This window comes from Zingiber officinale, chromosome 2A (assembly GCF_018446385.1).
Source record: "Zingiber officinale cultivar Zhangliang chromosome 2A, Zo_v1.1, whole genome shotgun sequence".
Classification (NCBI taxonomy): Eukaryota; Viridiplantae; Streptophyta; class Magnoliopsida; order Zingiberales; family Zingiberaceae; genus Zingiber; species Zingiber officinale.
In genome coordinates this window covers 153920900-153943223 of record NC_055988.1, presented here as the reverse complement: position 1 = coordinate 153943223, position 22324 = coordinate 153920900, and the positions used below count along the sequence as shown (strand labels likewise).

The 22324-nt window shown below is 38.4% G+C and overlaps 3 protein-coding genes across 8 annotated transcripts; 1 reads left to right on the top strand and 2 right to left on the bottom strand.

The window, feature by feature from the left end:
- Positions 1-1138: 1138 nt before the first annotated feature.
- Positions 1139-3259, top strand: LOC122042821. 3 transcript variants are annotated; one of them, XM_042603145.1, is made up of 3 exons: positions 1139-1306; positions 2408-2827; positions 2912-3259. In XM_042603145.1, exons 1-3 carry the CDS (start codon positions 1241-1243, stop codon positions 3128-3130), a joined length of 705 nt encoding a protein of 234 aa, XP_042459079.1. In that variant the 5' UTR covers positions 1139-1240; the 3' UTR covers positions 3131-3259. The 3 variants fall into 3 exon arrangements, with proteins under 3 accessions (XP_042459079.1, XP_042459078.1, XP_042459080.1); XM_042603144.1 differs by having other exon boundaries at positions 2393-2827; XM_042603146.1 differs by having other exon boundaries at positions 1139-1347; positions 2393-2827.
- A 675-nt stretch (positions 3260-3934) lies between these two features.
- LOC122042820 (receptor-like protein 44) lies at positions 3935-5009 on the bottom strand. The gene has a single exon (XM_042603143.1). It carries the CDS (start codon positions 4902-4904, stop codon positions 4011-4013), a length of 894 nt encoding a protein of 297 aa, XP_042459077.1. The 5' UTR covers positions 4905-5009; the 3' UTR covers positions 3935-4010.
- A 462-nt stretch (positions 5010-5471) lies between these two features.
- LOC122042818 (AP2-like ethylene-responsive transcription factor ANT) lies at positions 5472-20639 on the bottom strand. Of its 4 annotated transcripts, XM_042603140.1 has the most exons (13): positions 20511-20556; positions 18324-18378; positions 18123-18246; positions 16758-16914; positions 8382-8733; positions 7713-8307; positions 7213-7295; positions 7015-7023; positions 6844-6932; positions 6682-6755; positions 6551-6601; positions 6388-6464; positions 5472-6208 (listed from the first exon to the last, which is right to left on the bottom strand). In XM_042603140.1, exons 5-13 carry the CDS (start codon positions 8692-8694, stop codon positions 5739-5741), a joined length of 1761 nt encoding a protein of 586 aa, XP_042459074.1. In that variant the 5' UTR covers positions 8695-8733; positions 16758-16914; positions 18123-18246; positions 18324-18378; positions 20511-20556; the 3' UTR covers positions 5472-5738. The 4 variants fall into 4 exon arrangements, with proteins under 4 accessions (XP_042459074.1, XP_042459075.1, XP_042459076.1 ...); XM_042603141.1 differs by lacking the exons at positions 18123-18246; positions 18324-18378 and having other exon boundaries at positions 20511-20639; XM_042603142.1 differs by lacking the exons at positions 18123-18246; positions 20511-20556 and having other exon boundaries at positions 18324-18355.
- Between the last annotated feature and the right edge of the window lie 1685 nt (positions 20640-22324).

The window sequence follows — 22324 nt, the reverse complement described above, 5'->3', positions numbered from 1 at the left end:
GACGAATAAAATAAAATAAATTAAATAAATCTCTATTTCTTCTAAATCTATTTCAGTACTTGTTGCAAAGGAAGCATCATCGATCCTTTGCTTACGATTTTTTAAAAATATAAATTCATAAATTAAAGAAATGAAAATTTTGGATTTATTTGATCGAAGATGTTCTTGGAATTTTCTTCCACATTTTACTAAAAGGAGCACGTTTTTTTACTTATTTAAAAAAACACCCTATTTTTAAAATTACTAAAAAAACATAAAAAAAATTAGTGCTATTCTCTTTCTATCCCCTCTCTCCAGGATTAAAAAGGATTGTATCAAGTTCACCGTTAGACCTGATATGATTCTATATCATGCCTACGATGAGCAGCTCCGGTCCTTCTATAGAGGAGGCCCGGGGCGGAAAAAAAAAGTCCAAAATAAATTTGGACCCCAACTACTCAAGGCCCCAATTACATATATGCCTAAAAAGATAAAAGTAAAAGACAATATCAAAAGATTCTGAAATATGAATTTGGGTCCAACTATTCAAGACCCCAATTACATGCCTAAAAGGATAAAAGTAAAAGACAATATCAAAAGATTCTGAAATATGAATTTGAGCTCAATTATTCAAGGCCCCAATTACATGCCTATAATACATAATACTAAAAAAAAAAAAAATTTGGGCCCTCTCAAATCATGCGCCCAGGGCCATTGCCTGGCCCTGACGATGAGCCTACATACTATGGACCTGATATAATCCAATATTATCAAGCACACACTCAGTGCAATATTTTCTTATATAATGCATGTTGAATCTGATATGGATTATATCATGTCAGCATAGGTCTGCTATTTTCTCATACCAAACTTGTGCATTGAAAAATAAGGTAGGATTTAAGATGTTTGATTAGGAAGAGAATAATACTATTTTTAATGCTCTATTTTGTAGTTGTAAAATTAAGTTGTTTAAATAAGAAAGCCGCTCCTTTAGGTAAAAAATCGAATTTTCTTCGTCAGGATACACGAACTACAAATTTGATGGGCCGCACCATCATCTTCGGTCCAACAAGTGAAGAGATTAGAATCGGCCCAAATCAAGAATACAAAAAACACGAATCTTAAAGTATCGTACACGCTTTAAAAACGCTCCATCGTTCCGGATATGGGCGGCGCGGAGGAGTTGATGAAGTCGTCGACTTGGAGGGAGACGAAGAAGAGGAAACCCTAATAAGTGGGAGGTCGATCTGCATCATCGGCAATGGCGACGGCGACGGTGGCGGTCGCGGCAACTTGTTCGAGTTCACTGCTTCTTCCCAGACGCAAAGTTAGTTCCAAACTTTCCTTCTTTCCTCGTCGTCGTCTCTGGTCAGTTTTTTTTTTTTTTGAGTGCTGTTGAACAAAATTCGTCATCAGTTGAAATTTGGTAAACTTGGGATTTGTTGGGGGAATGGGACATCATGACGAAAAAGTGCTGATTTAAAACTGGAAAATCTAGGATTCTGGGTAACGCTGATTAGCATTTGAGAGAAATGTTCTGATGGTGAAGTGTTTGGTGAACCTTGGATGAGACGGTTTATTGAAAGAAACAAGATTAGTTCTAATGGAAATTAGATTCCTTTCTCCCCATTAGAGCTAATTTCTTTTCTCGTCCGACTTCATCAAACACTTCAGCATCTGAATCAAGGAAGAAATTGAACCAATAAACGATCCTTTAATGGCTGAGAAAGTTTTAAAATTAGCTCTACCTTTCATTTTTTTTTTATTGTATATATAATATTGTTATGGAATGATTGGATAAAAAGTGAGGTTAATACTGTTATTGTGAAGGATGAGTTGGCAAATTGGAAGGCCAAACTTGTATAGGTCATACAGCCATGCCGCCAAAAGTTCAGAATTAGCTCGGGCAGCTAAGAACTACATGAGAGCTGGTGAGAATGATTATTGCTTATCGATGGTGAGCAGGAATAATTAATATATGTGAGGAAATCATTGGGTTCTGATGTTTGAAGATTTAAGCCACTGTAAATGCTCTAAGAGACCAAATACAATAAACTCAAAAAACTATTGCCTGGCTATCGTGCTAGTGTACCCATCCTGAATTCCTACATATGATGCTTTTTCAATTGTCTGATTAGAATAGATCATATAATTGAGTTAGAAATGTGCTTGATGAAATCTTTAACTACTTAAAGTTGGAGTTTAAGTGAACTCCTATGAGTTTGCCATGTTGATTTTGTCATGATATTGTTCTTGTTAGTTCAAATTCGTCAAACTTTGTAGTTAATATGCCATTTTGATCCCCTGAGATTCATCTTTGTTACCCACCTAAATAGCGCAGACTGCACAGTGCATATAATATACTAGAGAACTCATATAGATTCTTTAACATCAATTTTCTCATTTTTGTCAGAACAATGATATGCAGATCTGGAAAACTTATGACATTCATTGGCTGTCTCCTTATTCCAAATTTCACTTCAGCCAGAAACATGCAAGGGGTTCGTTCATGAAATTGCAAGCTTCTGGTGATTTTGCAGACCCAAAGAAAGCTAGTATCCATCTCCATAGGTTAGCAGATAAACTGCTGGAGGTCTTTCCTAAGCCATTGAAAGAATTTCCTTGGGAGGAAGCCAAAAAAGTTGTTCTTCATCAATTAGTCTTTCTCGGAAAAACAGCTCTTAAGTGGTCCTTCATTGTGTTGTGTGCTCTAAGCTTTTTATCAGACATATCTCTTTCTATCTCATGTGATTTAGAGCTTCTAATACCAGTCGGTCTCTTCATTGGTGTGTCACTAGCAGAATTCTTAAAAGAATCCCTGCAAGAGTTTTTCAAGACTACTGCAAAGGTAAACCCTCTGGTTTATTATAGTTAACTTTATTCGTTCTAGCTCATGATTTGAAACCAGTCCATGTTTGACTTATTTGAACAGAATGGGGATTTCGATAAGCATCTTCTTGGCATTGGATCACTTTTTGTGCTCGTTAAGTGCATTTCTTTGTGCTTCCAAATGCAAGGGAGGTTGTTTCTTTCTCATGCTGGTAATGGTGGGCTGATGCAAGTTCTTTGGCTTGCACGAAGGTTACGGCAGACAGATGATCTCCAGAATCAAAACACCCAATCAACCAACATCCCCAGTTCTAGCGGTTAATGACTGTCTTATAAAATATCAACAGTTTACCATTCATGATTAATTGAAAGAATGTGTTAATCGGGATCTATTCATAGTGACTTTTCCTGCATAGCAAATATACTCGTAGTAAATGGATGTTGCATATAACAGAGTCCTGGTACCTCCGTATACAGATCTGCCTCTTTCTTTGATTTGGAAGTGTTTGATTGAATTATTCATCGTGTGTCAACACCAATAGCAGTGCCTCGTGTATTTATTGAACAGATTGCTTTGATCAACTCAGAAGCTGCTTAGCCCAAAGTGTCATTGACGAGTGCCAGAAAAAAAAGTGGTAAAAGTAGCGACTAAAGCTAGTGAGCTCAATAAATTTACATTTTAGTGATGTAACAACACCTAGTGCAGTGAGATTGAGGAAGGCACGCACTACTCCACCACAAGTGTTATTTGTTCATTGGGAAATGAAGGGCAACACACTTTGGAGCTCTATTCAAACCCATGTTTGACTTTTTGGCATTGACTGTTGACGACAAGAAAAGGGCCCCCGTCTTTGTGTTGGCCACTCATTTTTTCTTCAGTCAACAATCAATCACCAGAAACCATAATTCATGTTCCAGCTTTAAAGGTAATGAACTACTTCGCTGTGCTTTGTCCTCGCTATCATTTTGTTGTGTAAAAGGCTACAAACAGAGTCCATGATTTGATTAATTTCTTTATGAACGTTTGGTAAATTTGCCAGAACAAAGTTGCAATTTTTTTTTCAGGCATTCTAATAGGAAAAGAGAACCAAAAAAAGCGAATTTTACTGATTGAAGAATCATAAGATGAGCTCAAGATATGGGATTTAATGGCGAAACAGATCCAAATGAAGAAGAAGAAGAAGAAGACACGGATTTCTTCCCTATTCGCCGTCCACGGACGGCTGCTTCCTCAGCCTGAGCCAGACGCAGACGATGGTGAAGCTGAGGACCAAACTGATGAGGCCGCTGCCGAGTCCAATCCCGACAATGGCGATCACCGAAACCCCCCTCCCTTTAGCCGGTGGCAGCGGGTAGCCGTAGAGCCCCTTGTTGCCGGCGAAGGAACTGGCGTTGAACCGCGGCAGAGTCCCTGTCCGATTCGCAAGCGACGGCGGGATGGGCCCCTCGAGGTGGTTGTAGGAGACGTCGAAGGCGGAGAGGCGGACGAGGAGCCCGAGCCCGTCGGGGATGTCGCCGGACAGCTGGTTGGAGTGGAGGTCAACGACGTTGAGATAGAAGCAGAGGGCGAGCTCGGGGGGAATGGGCCCTGTGAGGCGGTTGACGGAGAGGTTGAGAACGGCGAGGTTAAGGAGGGCGGAGATCTCCGGCGGGATACCGCCCCCGAGCTGGTTGGAGGAGAGGTCCAGCCACTGGAGGTTGGTGCAGTTGGAGACGAATGGTGAGACGGCGCCGCCGAGGGCGAGGCCGGAGAGGGTGAGCTTGTAGACGCGGCCGTTGTTGCAGGTGACGCCCTCGAGGTGGGAGGTGAAACCGTCGCAGGGGGCGGCGAAGGCAGCGCGGCTCCAGTTCCGGAGGTTGTTGCTGGGGTCCGTCAGCGACCGCCGGAGGTTGGAGAGGCAGGCCTCGTCATCGGGGTCCGCCGAGGCCCACCGCGGGAAAGGGAGTAGGAGTGCGGCGAGCTGGACGGCGAGGAGAAGCTCCGGTGTAGGCGCCATGGAATGGATTCGAGGGGATCGAGAGCAGCGCATGAGGATAAAAGAAGGGGAAAAAAATTGCCATCTTTGAGCTCGTGGAGTTTGTTTAAAGATGGTCATGGGCTCGAGGCAAATGGAGTTTTGGATTCGAGGGGCTTAAAATTATGTTGGATTTGGATCATGATTGGTTGCATCCCTTGTTTAATTATTGGAATTGGAGTTGGGGCATCCATTTTTTCTATGGGACCTGACCTGACCTGATAAAGCAGCAGGAGACAGTAAGTTAGAAAAAGGCACCGCATGCGTGCACCAGCATCACGGGTGAACCGTAGCTTCAGGCTCCCTTTAGTGTTTACTACTGAGGAGGGAGGAAGATAGTGAATCTAGTTTTACCACAATAGTCATCTCCTAATCAACGATCTATATCGTTTTAAGAGCTCCATTGGCAGCAATAAGGTCGAGAGCAGAGGTTGGCATGAATGCCAAAGAGGGATAAGGAGGATGCAATCAATGTCAACAACTGTCCCACTGCCACTCCAAGACATTGGCAACAAAATGTTTGTCTGTTCACTATTTCAATCATCTCTTCCCTGCTTCCATGCAATTTTGAACAAAGCACTTCAATGCATTATGCATTCATCATTTTTTTTTATGCAAGCCAGATGATGGTAACGACGGTCAAGATGATGGTCAAATCTTTGCACATTGTTGTCAGAGATCCAACTGTTTTTTTTTCTTACAGTAGAATTCTGCTCGAAGAGGCCTACAATTTCTGTAAATTTCTCCCCCAAAATTGGCCCCACTACTGGAAAAATAAAGACCTACTGACAAATAAAAAAAACTGCACAAATAGGAAATCAAACATCAGCTGCTTAGGCAGCAAAAACTGGCATCTGAGCAGACATAGGAAATGCTTGTTTGTCTGAGCTGAGCTGAATTGTTGGAACCCAAGAACTAGCAGTGGTAGAACCACTCAACCTTGGTGATGTACGTCATCGAGAAGCCAGTTCTGTCAGGAGCCCCTTCGGTCGTCGCCATTGCTGCTGTCTCTGCGTGTTGTTGGTTGCTACTTCCCAGATTCTCCAAATCATCCACAGCTCGGGCTGAGCTTAAATTTTCAACGACCGGTTTGGAGTCCTGTGCCGGGTGAACTGAATGGAAGTCCATCTTCCAACCTGAAGCGGTGGTGCTGGTGTCGTTCACTACGAAGACGTCTCTCGAGTTGTTGCCTTCAGAACTAGTAGGTTCTTCTCTTTCTGCATCGATCGCTTTATTTCTCCTGGCATGCTCCGCCGATAACAAGGTAGTGCTCTCCAGTATCTTTTCCACATCGTACCTTGTTATGTCGAAGTTGGGCACTGCATTTACGCCTCGAAATTTAATCGCCGCTATGTCGTACGCTTCGGCTGCTTCTTCCTGCGTGCCTGAAAGTCCATTTCCCTTTGAAAATTAAGCATACGCTCGTTGTCTTTCTTAGTTAGGCTTCATTATATCAAAGAACATCCGAGTGGTCAAATGACGTGGTATTAGCATATCGTAGGCATAATTGACTTTCAATGTAAAACAAGAAAATTCGACAGGAAATAATGGAAAAGAAACATACTGAAGGTCCCAAGGTAGAGATCTTTGTTTCCAGCGACCCTACCAATTCGAGCTTGCCACCGTCCATGCTGGTGATGCCTGTGAAGAAATATCAAATTAATCAGCAAACAGAATGTGAAGGTAGTAAGGGTTTATGGCAGTAGATCACTCTGAGTTGAAGCAACCTGGTGACCCCGCGGTACATTGAAGCCCCTCGAGAAAACCCACTGCTTCTCCTGTAAATAAGTTGAGGCAAAGTAATGTTCTGGAAATACCAGCTAAAAACGAGTAGTGAATGGATAAAAATGAGATTTACCTTCTTAAGTGTGCAACATACTCTTGCCTGGTCATATTCTTCATTTCTTCAAGCTCTTCTTGATAATTCTCCAACTGCACGATATCCAGCCAAGAGAAAAATCTAGTAGCAGATTAATTAATGTTGCAAAGCTAAAGAAAATTTAAACCGATCAGTGAATACTGGAAGGTTAATATGTGTTGATAGTCCCCAATACTTCAATGCCGCAAGATCATATGCCCTAGCAGCTTTTTCCTCCATATCATAACCCCCTGAGAGGCCGAAATGACAAAGATAAACGAATATTGAAACAGAAGAAATGAAGATGAGTTTTTGAGTGCAAAGCAAGCGTACCGAGATAAACTGCAGAAAAAGCGTATTCATTTACGAGACCCGGCAAAAGGAATAACATAACAAATTAACAAGATTACAATTTGTAGTTAGAAGGGGTTACTCAAATGTTGAATATGAAACTGAACAAGTAATTAAGTGCGTTAATATGACAATGAAAGAGTATTCCCAGCAAACACTTCAGCTCATTTTTCAACTCACCTTGCCGCCCTTTCCTCGTTTGACCTTCCTGCTTACAACTGTTATCCCAAAGATGTGCTTCATATCTACCGGTCCACCGATGCCTGAAGCATGTATCACATGAGATAAACTGGTGGAATCATCAAGGATTCCGATAAGAACACCAATACATAAATATTTTGATTGATTCACATAATAGCTAGCTGAAAATATATAGTAATCCAGAAAAAGGAAGCAATATATAAGATCTGAATGCATCATAATTAAATTAACAACAAATAATCTTAGTGAATGTATTTTTAATATTTTGAAAAAACCACACTGACCACAGGCATTGAAAATGTTCAAGTTCATACTGTAAACGCTAGGGAAAACAAAACGTGCAAACTGATCTTGTTCTACTCATATATTGGATTAATGCATGAGAAATACATGCAGAAATCAACAAACTAGTGCAATAAAGATGCTCACATAAATGTATAACAATGTATAGAAATTGAAAAAAAATAATGAAAACTGACCTCGTAACACCTCTATACTGAGAGGTCCTCTGGCCGAATGTGTCAATAGATTTTCTATGAACAGGCTGCTTGTAGGCCGCTTTGCCAGCACCTCTCTTTTTTGGCGCATTCAAAGCCATGCATTCAGTCGCAGCAGAGCTCTGCAGAGGAGCTGTGACACAGCTGGACTGGGACCCAGGACTCATGGACAAGCTCAAGGGCTGCAGATTCCCATACCCAATTGCTCCGACAGGGTCAGATCCAAGAGCAGTTTCCTCGCAATACCCATTGCTGCCGCCATTGTAGTGCCTATTCACCCAAGACTTTAGGCTGGAAATTCCTTCGCCATTGGTTGATCCTTCCTCCATTGCGACATCATACATCTCATGGCATAACCCTTCATGCAATGGTTGGAAATACAATTGATGTTGCCTTTGGAGAAGGCCCAGGGAATGGTTTCTGTTGGCTTGGCTATCAGATTCTTTGCTGTAGTCCAAGCTTAAAGCCATTGCTGCCGTGCTATCGTCGTTCACGAACTGGTGATGGATTCCCATGTGTGGTGCACCGCCAAGGAAGTCTTCTAATATAGGCGACGGAGATTGCACCATTCCTACAACTGCAGTATCGAAATGTGCATCAGAACAATTGCAATGAGGAACATGTTTGAAATGGAAGAGCCAAGCAGCTAACCTTGCTGCTGCGATCTGCTGACAGCTTCCATGATGCAGAGTGATCCATCGGACTTCAACGGCATGACAGATAACTGAGGGTAAAGTATTGCTTCATTATCAGCGCCTTCCATGCCGTAGCAAATACCGGAGTTGGTGGCCTGTGGAAAATGGAAGATGCTGCATGGCACTGCAGTCGTAGTGGCGAATGAGGGTAGAGTTTGGTGGTGATGATGATTTATATGATCTTGGCAATGGTGTGGATTGGAAGATGCATCCGTGTTCATGGGAGAGGAAAGGGAGAAGCCCAGCCAGTTGTCGTTCATGGATTTCATGTTCCTAATCAGCACTACTAGAAACTCCAGGAATACTCCCTAAAATGAAGCTAAAAGAATTAATGCTGTAGCATAGGGCAAACAAAATCATAGGAGCTAACCAAAAAAAAATATAATGAAAAAAAAAAAAGCTGAGAAGCTTTGCACAACAAACGTTCTGATCTCTTGCCCTTATCGAAAGCTTTGTTGAAGCCCTTTCAAAGAGCTGAAGATATATGGTGAGGTTGGCATTTCGAAAGAGATGCGCTCTTTCCTAGTCTAATATCTCGCGCCAGCTATCAAATATCAAGCTAGTTGTGGTGAGCAACCAAACAAGGCTGCTGGTTTCAGTGAACAGACCATGAGATAGAGTTGACAGAAACGACGACTGTGCAAGTAGTCACTTCGCAACAGTACTTTTTGTACTATAATGCAGGAGATTTTATTAAATATTGGTTCTCTATTTGTTCGTATCCAAGAATACTCTGTGAGTGATCAACAGAACATCGGACATGGACACGTCGCGCAATTAAAATCTCCATTCAACAATTCTTATCTCTTTTATCTCTTTCTTATGATAAAAGATGAAATGTTCGCCTCTAGCTAGTATCCCTGTTAACCTGTCCTAAGGTCATATGGAGAAAGTAAATTACCGTGACTAGAGAGGTAAGTGAGGAGAGGAGGGTTGAGTTATACGAGATGTAAGGATTTATGCCCTATCGATTCGACTCTCAAGACCGACAAACAATCATTCACTTGCTACTTTAGTTATCTTTCTCTCTTTTGATTGCATACAAAGTTTGCTGGTTTGTAAAAATCAGTACCAAGGTGATACTGGTACAATCAAACTAACACCATCCATCTTGATGTTGGTTTTTAAACCAGCACCATTTTAATACTGATTTATAAAAATTGATCTTTAAAGACTAACTTTAACGTTCATGCTAATCTAAGACCGGCACCAAGTTGTGTTGGCTTGTAGAAACGAACACCAAGTAGTGTTGATTTCTACGAACCAACACCACTTGGTGCTGATATCTAACATCCACCTTGATGCTAATTTGTAGAAGCAAGTACTAAGATAATGTTGATTTCTATAAATCAACATCAAGATGGATGATGCTAATTTGGTGGTGTCAGCCTCAATGGTTTCTATAAAGTGGTGTTGGTTTGTAGAAAGAAAAGAGAGTTGTTGCACACAGATAAGACGAGATAAGAGAGGAATTTAAAAAAAAAAAATTTGAAACCCTGCATATTCAGATTTAATCAAATCCGATTCTAAAAATGGAAAAAAAAAACAGCTCCACCTCTTTTTCTTTTATAAAGTTTTTTAAACACCTTTAAATTGATTTGAATCATATAGGTGGACCAGTGAAGACTATGAATTTCTGGCAAAATTTTTGTTTGATGGCCCTCCACCTTCTAGTAAAGCTTAGCTCGAATCAAATGATAAAGTGCTTGTTTTACTTATGACGGTCCTACAAACATCATTCCATGGTCGATTTTGTATAGGCTAGAGAATATACAAGACAGATTCTTTGTGTTATAGCAGATTCGATAATGCATGCATAATCGCCTATGCTTCAAATTAAGGGACAATTTCAATGAGGAATGATTTCGCAAAGAGCATAAAGGCAATAAGGTGATGTGAGGTGGGAAGGGTTGAAAGGCAATATGGGGAATGGAGAGATGTCCAAACTTACAAGCATCCACAACCATGTATCATTCTACCCGTCTGCTTTCTTGTTATTGCAGTGGTATTTTTCATCTTAGACGTCCAAAGTGGTTTAGTATTATCAATTCCATAGTAAATATAGACAGATAAATCATAGAAAATATTTTATCATAACACAACGACTCTTTGTATAAAAATTTTTAACATCCAACAAGATATTTTATACCCGTTAAAAATTAATCTCAAGACCTATTGGAGCAACTACACCCCTAATTATTATAATTATTAGAGCAAAAGGTAATATCGATCACCTTGGTCATTGGAGCAAAAAGGAATAACGCTCATCCTAGGCGGCTCAGTATTATCAGCCCCCGATTAAATACAAATAAGCAAATCACGCAAACATTTTACCCTAGTACGGTGATTCTTTATATGAGAAGGTCAGCCATCAACGAAATATTTTACACCAGTTAAAAATTGACCTAAAAAATCTACGGAAGCAACCATAGGGAATGAACTCCACCCGCAAGTCCGATAATCCTGCATTCTTGCTGCAAAAACACTAGCGTCTACATGAATTTGTACTCATCTCTCAGCAAGTGTGTATTTGCAGAGAGATGGAAAGTGCCTCCGCTTAGGGAGCAGGAAATCGTAAATAAGCTACAGATTATATATTAACAAGGGCAGAAAATAATGAAAAGCTATGGCAGCTAAAACAAAACACGCCTTCATTCTGGAGCATCCCATCAATAGAATGCAATTAGATTATTCCAGCGTGAATTGCATTCTGATTATTCCTTACATAATGAACATCACAATTGCATTCAGATTATTCCAGCGTCACCTCATCAGCTAGCTCAACCAATAACGTATTTCATATGTATTTCCCATCTAGAATACAATAGATAGCACACCAACGAGTTCAGCAAACTGAGGTCAATTACTTTCTGGAGTGTAAAGTTGATGCTTAACTCAGTATGAGAAAAATGTGGCATTCTAACAGATGAATTGGAAGTAGCAATATACTTTTGTTAATTGTAGTGATAATTGCAGGTTTAAAACAAGATGATATGCATTTTAATTCTGTGAAAATAATTTTGCTTAATAAAGCTTAAGAGTATATTAGGCGAACAAAGAATAAAGATAGATTCTAGCTAGGAAGAATTACAGATCAATGGGGCCGGGGGATAAGTATCAATTCAAACCATCAAGTATAATGTCTCATGCAAAGTTGGCAACCAGCTACGTGAACATAATGGACAGTCTATGCCCCTGGGGCATGGTGCAGCAATATGGTGCTCATGTAGTCTCATAAGTATTCATGATTTTATTTCTAACTACAGCATACTGTAGGACATTCTCCTCTAGTGGAATAATAAATCTAAAATGTTAGACTATTAGGCTGCTCGTTATGAGTACTTTAAGATTTATCTTGATGACCGATGAAAACTTTCATTGGGACTGGATCAATCATCTCCGAGATTAGTTGGCTCAAAGGACTGGATATGATTGCTAGCTAAATAATAATAATAATAAAAATGGACAGTCTATTGGAATATGAATATTTAAATGCATACATTACCTTCCACACTTATCGTTTCATATACCAAAACAACAATTAAATTAGAAAGTATTTGTAGACACATTGGTGATACTGTGATTCTATACATGTATATATATATTCATCCTTGCCTCACAAAGGAATATTTATACTTCTCTTTTGTCATGCCCTTTAATTTAGAAAAAGATACAAGGCATAACCTTTTGGCATGCCTTTGACAAAAGACTCCAAATATGATCTCTATCCACAAATTAAATGCAACACCAAATTGTGTCACAAGTTCAACACTCTAACTCAAAGGACGACCATTCACACAAAAAAAAAAATATTTTGTTCCAAGAGGCAAACAACAAATGTACGACACTCCATGAAACTTTGTCAATCTATACAGCTGGCCATTTAATCAATCTCAATTCTTCATACCACAAATCCAAGAAATTAAAACTCTTTCTATACGGTACTAAAGATTACCCCAAAAAATAGATCAAAGCAATGAAGACTAGTTAATGTGGAGGTCAAAGTCAAATGATTAAAATCACAGAGTCGGATGGACCCAAAGATTACGGACTAGACAGTGTTTGGCTGAGCGGGAGCGCGGAGTCGGTCGGACGCGAAGGGCCAACCAGACCGTCTGATCGGCGGTCCTCCGTACCTTGTAGATGAAGTCAAGAGACAAACACTAAGTTACCGGGCCCACCGTCTTTGCCAATTGGATGATCTGGTCCGATTGGACACAGTGCGCCTCTCCGACAATATATAAGCTGAGAGAATAACAGGTCAGTAGCTACATTCTATACGGCCGAGTTGACAATATCCCAACCGAGTGGCGACTAGTCAGCCGACAGCATAACCCACATACATATTATATCGTACTCTTTTGAACGTCTGTGCCTGAAAGAACAGAAAATGTCTTGTAGTTAAATCGTACTTTGGAAACTTTCAGTATGTCACATCACAAAGATTTGTGTGCTCACTTAAAAAAAGTGTCAGGGACACTTTTCGATTTGTCTTTTCTTAGGAAAACTTTGCAAAACGGGCACATGCTTTGGGACATGTGCACATGCGCTACATTGACAATATAAAAGGGTCTCTATCTACCAGCAGAGGTATGCAATGCTCGATTATTCTACGCGCTCATTGCTACTATTTACTTCTACTATTCTCTCCTCCCAAGCCAAGTACTGACTCAAGCGTCGGACCTGATACTAACACTCCCTGTGTTAGAAGCCAACACGGAATCTTCATCTAGTCAATAACAAAACCACGTTCTCAACTACCGTATTCACTTTCATTAATCATCTTTGAACAAATTTGTATCTTGATGTATCATTTTATTAGTCTGAAATAGACAGATGCTTACAGATAGCATTTCTTATTTTACCATTTTCACAAAATTTTAAAGAAAATTCCTAACGATCACTTCTCTAAGAAAATTTTCTGTCTTATTTTTTAATTGTCGAACACTTTGACCCATAACGCATGGCTGGTTATAGCACACTATTTTAAAAAGAAAGAAACCAGTTCTTTCAACTTAAGGAGCACGCAAGCCTTTAGAAATATCTTTCTATTTCTACCATTTATCAATTTCTACGTGAATTTGATAATTGATTCAACATATCTAAAACTCATTGCAATAATTTGCTATCCATTCATCTCAACTAATTATGACTTCTTTTCTTACTGTTTCAACATATTTAAAATTATATTTATACTCTAATTAATTAACATAATATTATTATTTAAGACTAGTTAATTCATGTGGTCTTAATTAAAAATAGAATTAGAACAAATAAATTGCAGTTATAAGAAAAAAAAGCATTTACTGCACTCTCAATCGCTCTAATATTAGTAACTAAACTATCATTTATTTGTATCCTTCATCACATTAGCATAGTAAATAACTATCTAAAGACTAAGTCAATAAACAATTATTTGCAAATATTTCTGCTTTCTCTACTACTCTTCTTGTCTATATATTTTCTTTTATTTGTTTCATTATCCATTGATCTTCCCGACAATAAAATCACAATTATTCTTTTTTAAAAAATTACAATTTATTTTTCATTCTATCACCTTTACCTAAAGTATTTTTTAAAGCACTTGATCCCATTAAATTAAAGCAACATTGTGTCCTTTTTATTCTCATGCTACCCTACACAAATTAAATACCTTCCACAAATTAATGTGAATCCATGGATTTGGCCCTTGCTAAATATTTCTTGTAAATAATTTAATGCTAAAACCAGTTCATAAATTCAAGTTTTGATCTATAAAAGGCTCTCTTTCACTTTGTTAAAGTATTAGGTACGTCAACTTTTACAATGTTCCAGTGCATGCGTAAACCAGTGGGGTACTGATAGTCTTCTAGCATTCACTTTAGGGTGGTACAACATTCTTTAGCTTTCTGTCTGCAAAATAATAAAGAAAGAAAGAAAGACCGATATCCATTTTTTTTCATTTCGAATAATAGAAAGAACGATGACCTGAGGCACAAGTCCTTTATCTTCCATAGATAAGGTAATGGGAATAGATACAGTTGGTAAGATTAACAAGAGAAGAAATAATGTAACTCAAGTGAAACAACTGAGTTTAGCAGAAAGAACAAGAAGAAACTAAGAGCATGAAATGAAGACATGTCTTCCGACCGGACCATGGAAAATGAATGTAATGCCTCTTTTATATGAAACAAATGATGATCACCTTTGTCATTGTGGCAACTTGACATGCACACTAAGCAAACTACTTGACAAGTCGTATGTCTGGCACTTGATAAGGCTATTCAAAAGATCAGCAAAATTTGCTGCAATGAATAAGTTTTATAGAAAAGTTGTTAATGTGATTCTGGAAAAAAAAGGTGATCACCTTTGTCATTGTGGCAACTTGACCACACTAAGCAAACTACTTGACAAGTCATATGTCTGGTACTTGATAAGGCTATTCAAAAGATTAGCAGAATTTGCTGCCGTGAATAAGTTTTATAGAAAAGTTGCTAATGCGGATCCTCCAGTACTCCGCAAAGGACATGGAGTAAACAGAGGACATAAAGAACACAACAAAAATGCAACATTTTGATATGAGCAACTACATAGTATAGCTTAGCATAAAAGGAATGCCAAGATACTCATTCAGCCAATCATACATTGTCCTTGGAAATTTTCAAGGAGATTTCGGGAAAGGAGTCAAAACGAAAACTTTCAATGATGCTTAGGTTGATAAAATTTTCAATTAAACTTAGTTCAATGTTAAAGTTAATGTCAGACGGTGTCACTAAGATCACTTTAAACTCAAAATAAAGTGAAAATAGAAAATAAATAAGCTGTCAATTGAGAAGAGCTGTTATTAGACTGAATAAAGACTACAGCTAATAAGTTAGTGGAACTCTTTAGGCATCTTATTTACCTACTCCGTCTCCGTGTTTTTTCATAAAGAATCTCCGTAGTCCATGTTACACAAACTATACTGATGTAAATTGAAAAGAGGGAAACCCCAAGGTCTCTGTCACTGTTCATAATATCGTCAATTATGTGTGGTGCTTGTCTTTCACCAGAGAAGCACAAAATCCAAGCCAAATCCAAGCAAGATCCCCTACATAACAGTTCAGATAACATAAAGGTAAAGTAGCAAAGGATCCCTATTTGGTAGCTGGCGAACGAGAGCAACCAGGGCAGTACACAACACCACAGTTGCGTAACACAGAGATAGAGAGCTGCTGCAGCGCAAGCAAGCTCACATCAAGAAATCCACTTTACCGAGGGGCTCCAACTCTTCGATTAAAGTCGCCATTAAAGTCTCTCCCTAGTCCCTCCTCCCCCGTGCCACTCCTGCCGAGCCACGAGTTTTATTTTATTTTATGTTACCTTCACTATTTTCTTGCCATCTCCCTTTCTCTCAATCTTTTCCTGACTCTCTCTCTCTCTTTGTATCTTTTCCTGACTCGTTGAAGGGTCAACATCCAAACCCCAGCCATCCGTCCTAATCTTCTTCCTTCCTGCTTGTCTTGAGGAAAGATGTTAAATAAATAAACAACGACGGATTCATTATCCTAAAGTTCTTGTTCCCCTGCCCACTCTCCTTGCTTCCACTAAGGCGGAGGATGGAAAAGAGGAGACAGTGGAGAACCTCAAGGAGAGTCCCCATTGATGACATCGACATCATGGAAAATGACTGGTGCGACGGAGAAAGCGCTGCTAAGAAAAAGAAAGGCAATTGTCCGGGAGGGAAGGGTGCAGGTGCAGCATTAGGACAAATCACATAAATAACCACGCCTAGTAGCAGCCTACAGCACCAGAGGAGGACCCTTTCCATCCATGGTAGGGTCCTTATCAAAGTGAAGAAGAACCAAATGGTTGGTGAAGGGCATGTTGCAACATTCCCATCTGTAGGCATGTGATTAAAGAAGCCTGGAATTTGGTCAGTGGGTTCAATGCTAAAGTTGTCTTTAAGGGTCAAAGCTGTCTCCTGTTAAAGCTGAAAAGAATACTGTTTTGCTACTTTCCCTTGCTTTTATCTATGCATTCTCGGAGGAGAAAATAGGTTATTGATGCAGGAAATGTTAAAGCCAAGTGGGGCATTCATGAATCCGAGTTGGGGTTGCATGCGGGTGTTAATAACTCAGCTTTTTTGGTCACCAATCAATTATTCTGCAATTCTAATCAATCATTAAAAGATGGAAACTTTTGATTATATTAGTAAGTAAAGGTATCCCACGGTTTTGAATGGCCTACTGAAAGTTCATCGTGCATGGGGCCGAAGCCTAAGCATGCTTGCATGGATGCCCTTTCTCTGTTGATGTTTGAGTAATGTGATAGAACACAAAGAATAAGGTAGCAAAATTATTTTGATGGTTACCTGAATAGTGCATACTTCACCAGTGTGTCTGATGCTGTTCTGGCGACCTTGCAGAGACTTGGAAGATCATGCATAATGCATGCAAGATAAGGTACTGCAGAGATCTAGCCTGCTGTAGCTGGAAGCAACAACAGCAGCAGCAACTGATACAGATGCCCTGGCAAGAATTTATTGAGTAAAGAAACGGCGTTCATTTGGGATTGTATATAACAAAATGCGCCTGGAATATATGTAATGAATAAAGAAATACAACGAGACAACTTTTTGGAAATATAGTAATACCATCAGGATTCAGACATAACTCAAATCCTAGAGGTGGACTGCATAATTGTAAGAGAGGTTTTTCTGACTCTTGATCATCGCAGCAGCTCAAAGAGCGGTCCAAGAAGATTAAAAATAGACCTCAAAATCCTTACTTCATATTCCTCAAACCTTGTCGTTTAATTTTTTTTACTATCCCAGAACAAACAGATTTTGGTCATCACAATAATATACACAAACCAGACCCATTATGGCTGTACATCGAATCAAAAAGAATAATGTACTTTTTCCAATAACTAATCAATCACTATAATTCAATAATCTTCACTGTTCATACAAAAAACATAATATAATCTACACATAACTGTCTGAGAAGGGAAAAAATGGCTTGGGAAGGTTTTAAAAGACTAAAAACTGGGGGGAAAAGGAAAAAAAAAAAAAAGAAGTAAACCACAGAAAAAGGGAGCCATATTAAGCGATGACAAGTGTAAATATTCTTTCCAGTAATAATAAGTCTCTTAGTTATGTTCTGGTTAATATGTAATTTAATGTTCATTATAATGATATTTATTCATTAAAGAAATTTGAATAATTGAGACGAAATTGGGTACCCACTACCATCTAACCCAATTGTGACGAAATTGGGTACCTGTTTGGGTAAACGGGTTACGGATGAATAAAAACATGGTAAATAATGAATTGAAAACCTATTTAATCAAACAGGTAAAAATTCAACAAGTATGGTAAATCACAGATATCCACTGCCATCCCTAGCCATATTCTCCAAAATTATTCAAATCTACCTAAAAGATTCATGATAAAAGTACAAGAAATGTAGCATAAATAATTGAAAAATAGCATAATTTACTTACACTAACGCATGGTGGAGCCCTATTTTGATATGAAAAATTAGTGCCTCACCTAAACTATAAGCTAATAACTATAGAAAAATACGGTCTTGCTACTGTTTTTGTAGTCTTGCATGGATGGCTGAAGTATGTAAAGAAAAAAAAAACAAATGCTTAAAGTAGCCAATATCACAGGCTCCATGTCGTGCATATAACCACTAAAAATGAGATTCTGAGAGACAACACAGAATCCTACCAACATGCTGGAGGAATTATAATTTAGTGCTTCTCCCATGCAGGTTCAATGGGTAGTGTCTCCGGTTAGAAACTTAAGGAATTTCATGCCTCCAGAAAATATGCTTCCCGGTCCACAACTCCTTCTTAAGTTGCATAGAAACCATGGTGACAGACAACACTAACAATTCAACATGACAACAACATTCGAGAACCAACTTACAGATGCTCGAGTTTCTTCTTTCCTGATTGGTTATTTTTTGATTTCATCCTAAGTCCTGCAAGGTTTGACAACCAGAAACGTGCTTTGATGATAACAATTAATCAGCCATGAAAAAAACCCATCAAATTTGAATGCCCATCAATATGAAACCAATTCTCCTCTACCAAACAGTGACGACTCATTTAGTCTTGCAAATTCACAGGAGAAAAGACAGAAGTTATTATTACATATTTCAAATTGACCCTTGAGGTTTGACCACTCATTTACCTTGCCAATTAAAACGCATAGAAAATATCAAATGATAGAGCTAAGACACAGCGCAACAGTGACAGTAAGGAAAAAAATTATTTTCAGCAATTCTCTCATTGCAACTAACTCAAAAGCTCTTCTAGCGAAAATTTGTTATCCGTGTGATTGCTATTGCACTTAAGCTTAACAGGACCAGAGGAAGGACTCTTCTACATATCTCTATTTAGCATGGCTATTTGGTATTTAATGCCAACAAATAACAAAAGAATCTGAAGAAGAATCTGAAGGTATCTTGGAGGCCCAACGGATCTTGATAAATTCATGAAGGCTTATATGATGCATTCTTCATCTATTCTTTTATACCAAAGAATATTCACTACACAATCTATCCTTAGGGTGTCGGGTCCTCCTTGGTTTCTTGTAAACCAAAGTCTAGTCTTGTTTGATCAAAGCGAACCTCCTCCTAGATTACATACATATCTCATCGAAATCAGCTCCTAAAATGTGATTTTCTTGCTCCTACTGTTGGACCTTCAGTTAAAAATAGTAAGGATACCAAGACAAAGCAAGCAATGATATTTTGATATAGATCCATTTCTGCATCAAGTAACATAAAAGGCAGCAGACGATGTGAATATTAGAAGCCACAAGAGAGGCAGTAAACATAAACATAAAAGACCATTTAACTAGTTGTCACAGACCACATAAAACCATTTGTCTATCAAATCCAAAATGAAGCTACTTCTGGAACATATTTATTCACTTTTTGATTAGGAAGGTTTCAAATTATGAGGCAAACAATAGGTAGTGCTAAAGTAGTAGAATGATGGCTAAGATAATGGAACATCAACATGAGAATGATAACCAAGATAGGGCAATTCTGAGTTCCATAGATTTGTTGAAACTACTTCTAAGAAACAAATTACATAAGCATTTTCTTTTGTACAAGGAGGTTCAGTATCTTGGTTCATGAACATATGAGTGAGAAAATCCATACAACAGTGAGTTATATAATTTTGTGAAAGGTGTAAAAAAGGTGATTTTCCAAACATCTATTAAGTTTACGACATACAGAATAACCAATGAAAATAGAAAAAAGACTGAGGAATACAAGTACACAGCATAACCTAACAGATTGATCCCATCAAAGCACCAGAAAGGTGTTCTCAAGGGAAACTTTGCTCCATTCCACACAGAAATGATTGATATACTGAAATTTTTCTCCTTGCCATTCAGAATGAAGAGTGATTGATATATTGACATGAACTCTTAGAAGTCAGAGCGTGACGATCTATGCTGATCAACCATGACAACTACTCAGAATAGGCCTATGCAACTAAGGATAAAATTCCTTCACCTCCAAAAAGTATTGTTAATTGCTTGATCCACATCCTCAAAGTATGGTCCCAATTATGTAGCAAAATCTCCACAACCTCCACCTAGGGTCACATTTTACAAAGGATGGTAATCTTTATCAATCTCAGGCACATTGGCAGACACTATGCAGCCCAAATTTTATGCAAATTTTTAGGTCATTTATGTTCTAAGTTCCTATTACAAAGAAGGTTCGGAATGAAGCACAAACAATTTTCTACTCCGCCGTTTCTGCCTCTGCAGAGTGAAGAAACCATCCTGTGTTAGACCAGAGCCACCAGACTCCAACTCTAGTGGGATTACTTGTTCTATCAGAAAGGATTTTCCCCTTGCACTTATCCAATCTAAAAGTATCCAAATTCCAGACTTAACGGTGCTTCCCTTAGAACTCGTTCCATACAATCGAATCGTATCCATTTCAACCATAGCGATTACTCCAACCAAACACACTTTAAAAAAGATCTCTTCTTATCAAAACGACTGATACTAAAACAGAAATAAATATCAGATAGAAAATGAGAAGAGGATCGAGAGAAACCAAAGAGGAGGAGAAGCGAGAAAGACCTTAATTCGAAGAGAACCAAACGCCGGCGACGAGGTCAGTTCGAGTTCAGTTTTGCAATAAAGCCCTTGGAATCCTCTTGTTGCGCCAAAGTTCTTCCTGCCACCTGCCTTCTATTGGGCCAATCTGGGCCCAATGTTTTAGGCTGCCGCCATTGAATATGAACCGATTGGACTGCTCTGTTGAGAAAGACAATTCGGATAATGTGGTTAAGTGGCGGTGCTAATTTGTATATTTGATTACGCTGATAAAATTTTGAAATCTTACGCTTTGTATTCGTCAATGAAATGTTAGTAATTTGGAACTCTAGAACATCTAATTCCATTTAAGAATTCGGGTGTATGAACGGCGCACAATAGGTCAACATTTCTATCTAAATGACACGTAGAATCAGAACTTAAATACAACATTCCCTCTAAATTGTTCAGTGATAATATGTATTCATTTATGAACTGAACAACATCAAGAGTGGGTGTTAATATAACTCTATACTGGAAGTATTTTGTATAAATTATTATACTGTCAAATAACGAATATGTATTCTTGATGATTGTTACAATGGGATCATCACTGTCTTTGAGCAACATTTCATTTGGAATATCAATCATTGCATAGCCATTATTTGGTTCTTTAAATTTTCCATCTCCTATATTTGAAATCCAATCAGAAAATCTCTTGATTTCATCATAAGATGAATTTTTGAAGTCGCATATTCTTAGTCAATCTCAAAACTTTGCAATGTCTCCATATATAGGACGAATTAATAGTTACATGAACAATATCTTATCTGCTAACCTTCCAAATAACTGGCAAAATCTATCTAAAATCATCACTGAGTACAATTATTTTGCCTCCAAAAGGGATTTGAAAGCTTAAAGAATTTGCAAATCTCAATATGTCATGCATGCTTCTGTCCAGTTATTCAAAACAAAACTCGTGTATCATTGGAGCCTCATCTCATATGATAAGTTTGGATTTCACAATGAATTCCACAAGAGCAGCCATCACCATGTCATATACATGACGTTGCTCACGGTTTTAATTTTTCAGGAAATTGTCATATTCTTTTGATAAAACTCTTCTATCAAAATGCAACTCATCTTATATTAACCTGTTTCATGAAGACTGAAAATATTGATCACTGGAAAATAACATTGATTAGAAATCACATAGGCTCTTTCCACAATTTTACAAAAGCTTCTCGATCTCCTCATCGTTTAATTGTAATTATGTTAAAGAAACAATGGTGTTAACATTTTTTTAAAACTTCTATAAAATAAAAGTTAGATTAATACCTAGTTCTTAGCATGGTGCTTTAGCAAGCTTCATTGTCGGTATAAAATATCATCTGATAAGTATATCCAGCAAGACTCCCAAACCGCTTCGCATCGATTGATGCAATATGAAGACAATAACGTAGTAAAAAGCCCTCTCATTGATTGTGTTGAAGCCCATTGACTTGCCTCGACAATACCATCAATATACTCTTTATCATCGTTTAACAATCGTAATCCATAGCAAGCACCATAAAAGGACTGATACTGAATTGTTGAGTTCTGTGTTTTTTAATTCAAATTATTTTTTCTTGTTTTTTATTGTTATTCTGGTAATGCATATGTGTATGTATTTAGTTCCAAATTGCTAAGCTAAGAAGGTTAGAAGACCTTATATATGGAACTCTTCCATCCTTACTTAGCAAAGTTAAGGGGACTTACACACATGCGCGAGCCAAACCCAAATCAGGTGGTTTCGGGGGTTCGAGCCGAAATCCATAAACCGTGCGTCTCACGCACGGTTTGGTTCTGTCCAGCGTGTG

What these genes read in the sequence shown, in the direction of transcription:
- LOC122042821 (XM_042603144.1), top strand. Translation starts at nt 1,241, where the DNA reads ATGGCGACGGCGACGGTGGCGGTCGCGGCAACTTGTTCGAGTTCACTG. An exon ending in TGCTTCTTCCCAGACGCAAA is followed by an intron (nt 1,307 to 2,392) that starts GTTAGTTCCAAA and finishes CATTTTTGTCAG; the next exon opens with AACAATGATATGCAGATCTG. An exon ending in TTTTCAAGACTACTGCAAAG is followed by an intron (nt 2,828 to 2,911) that starts GTAAACCCTCTG and finishes TTATTTGAACAG; the next exon opens with AATGGGGATTTCGATAAGCA.
- LOC122042818 (XM_042603141.1), bottom strand. Translation starts at nt 8,694, where the DNA reads ATGAAATCCATGAACGACAACTGGCTGGGCTTCTCCCTTTCCTCTCCC. An exon ending in CAGTATAGAGGTGTTACGAG is followed by an intron (nt 7,296 to 7,712) that starts GTCAGTTTTCAT and finishes TACATGCTTCAG; the next exon opens with GCATCGGTGGACCGGTAGAT. An exon ending in TCTCTACCTTGGGACCTTCA is followed by an intron (nt 6,209 to 6,387) that starts GTATGTTTCTTT and finishes ATGGACTTTCAG; the next exon opens with GCACGCAGGAAGAAGCAGCC.
- LOC122042820 (XM_042603143.1), bottom strand. Translation starts at nt 4,904, where the DNA reads ATGACCATCTTTAAACAAACTCCACGAGCTCAAAGATGGCAATTTTTT.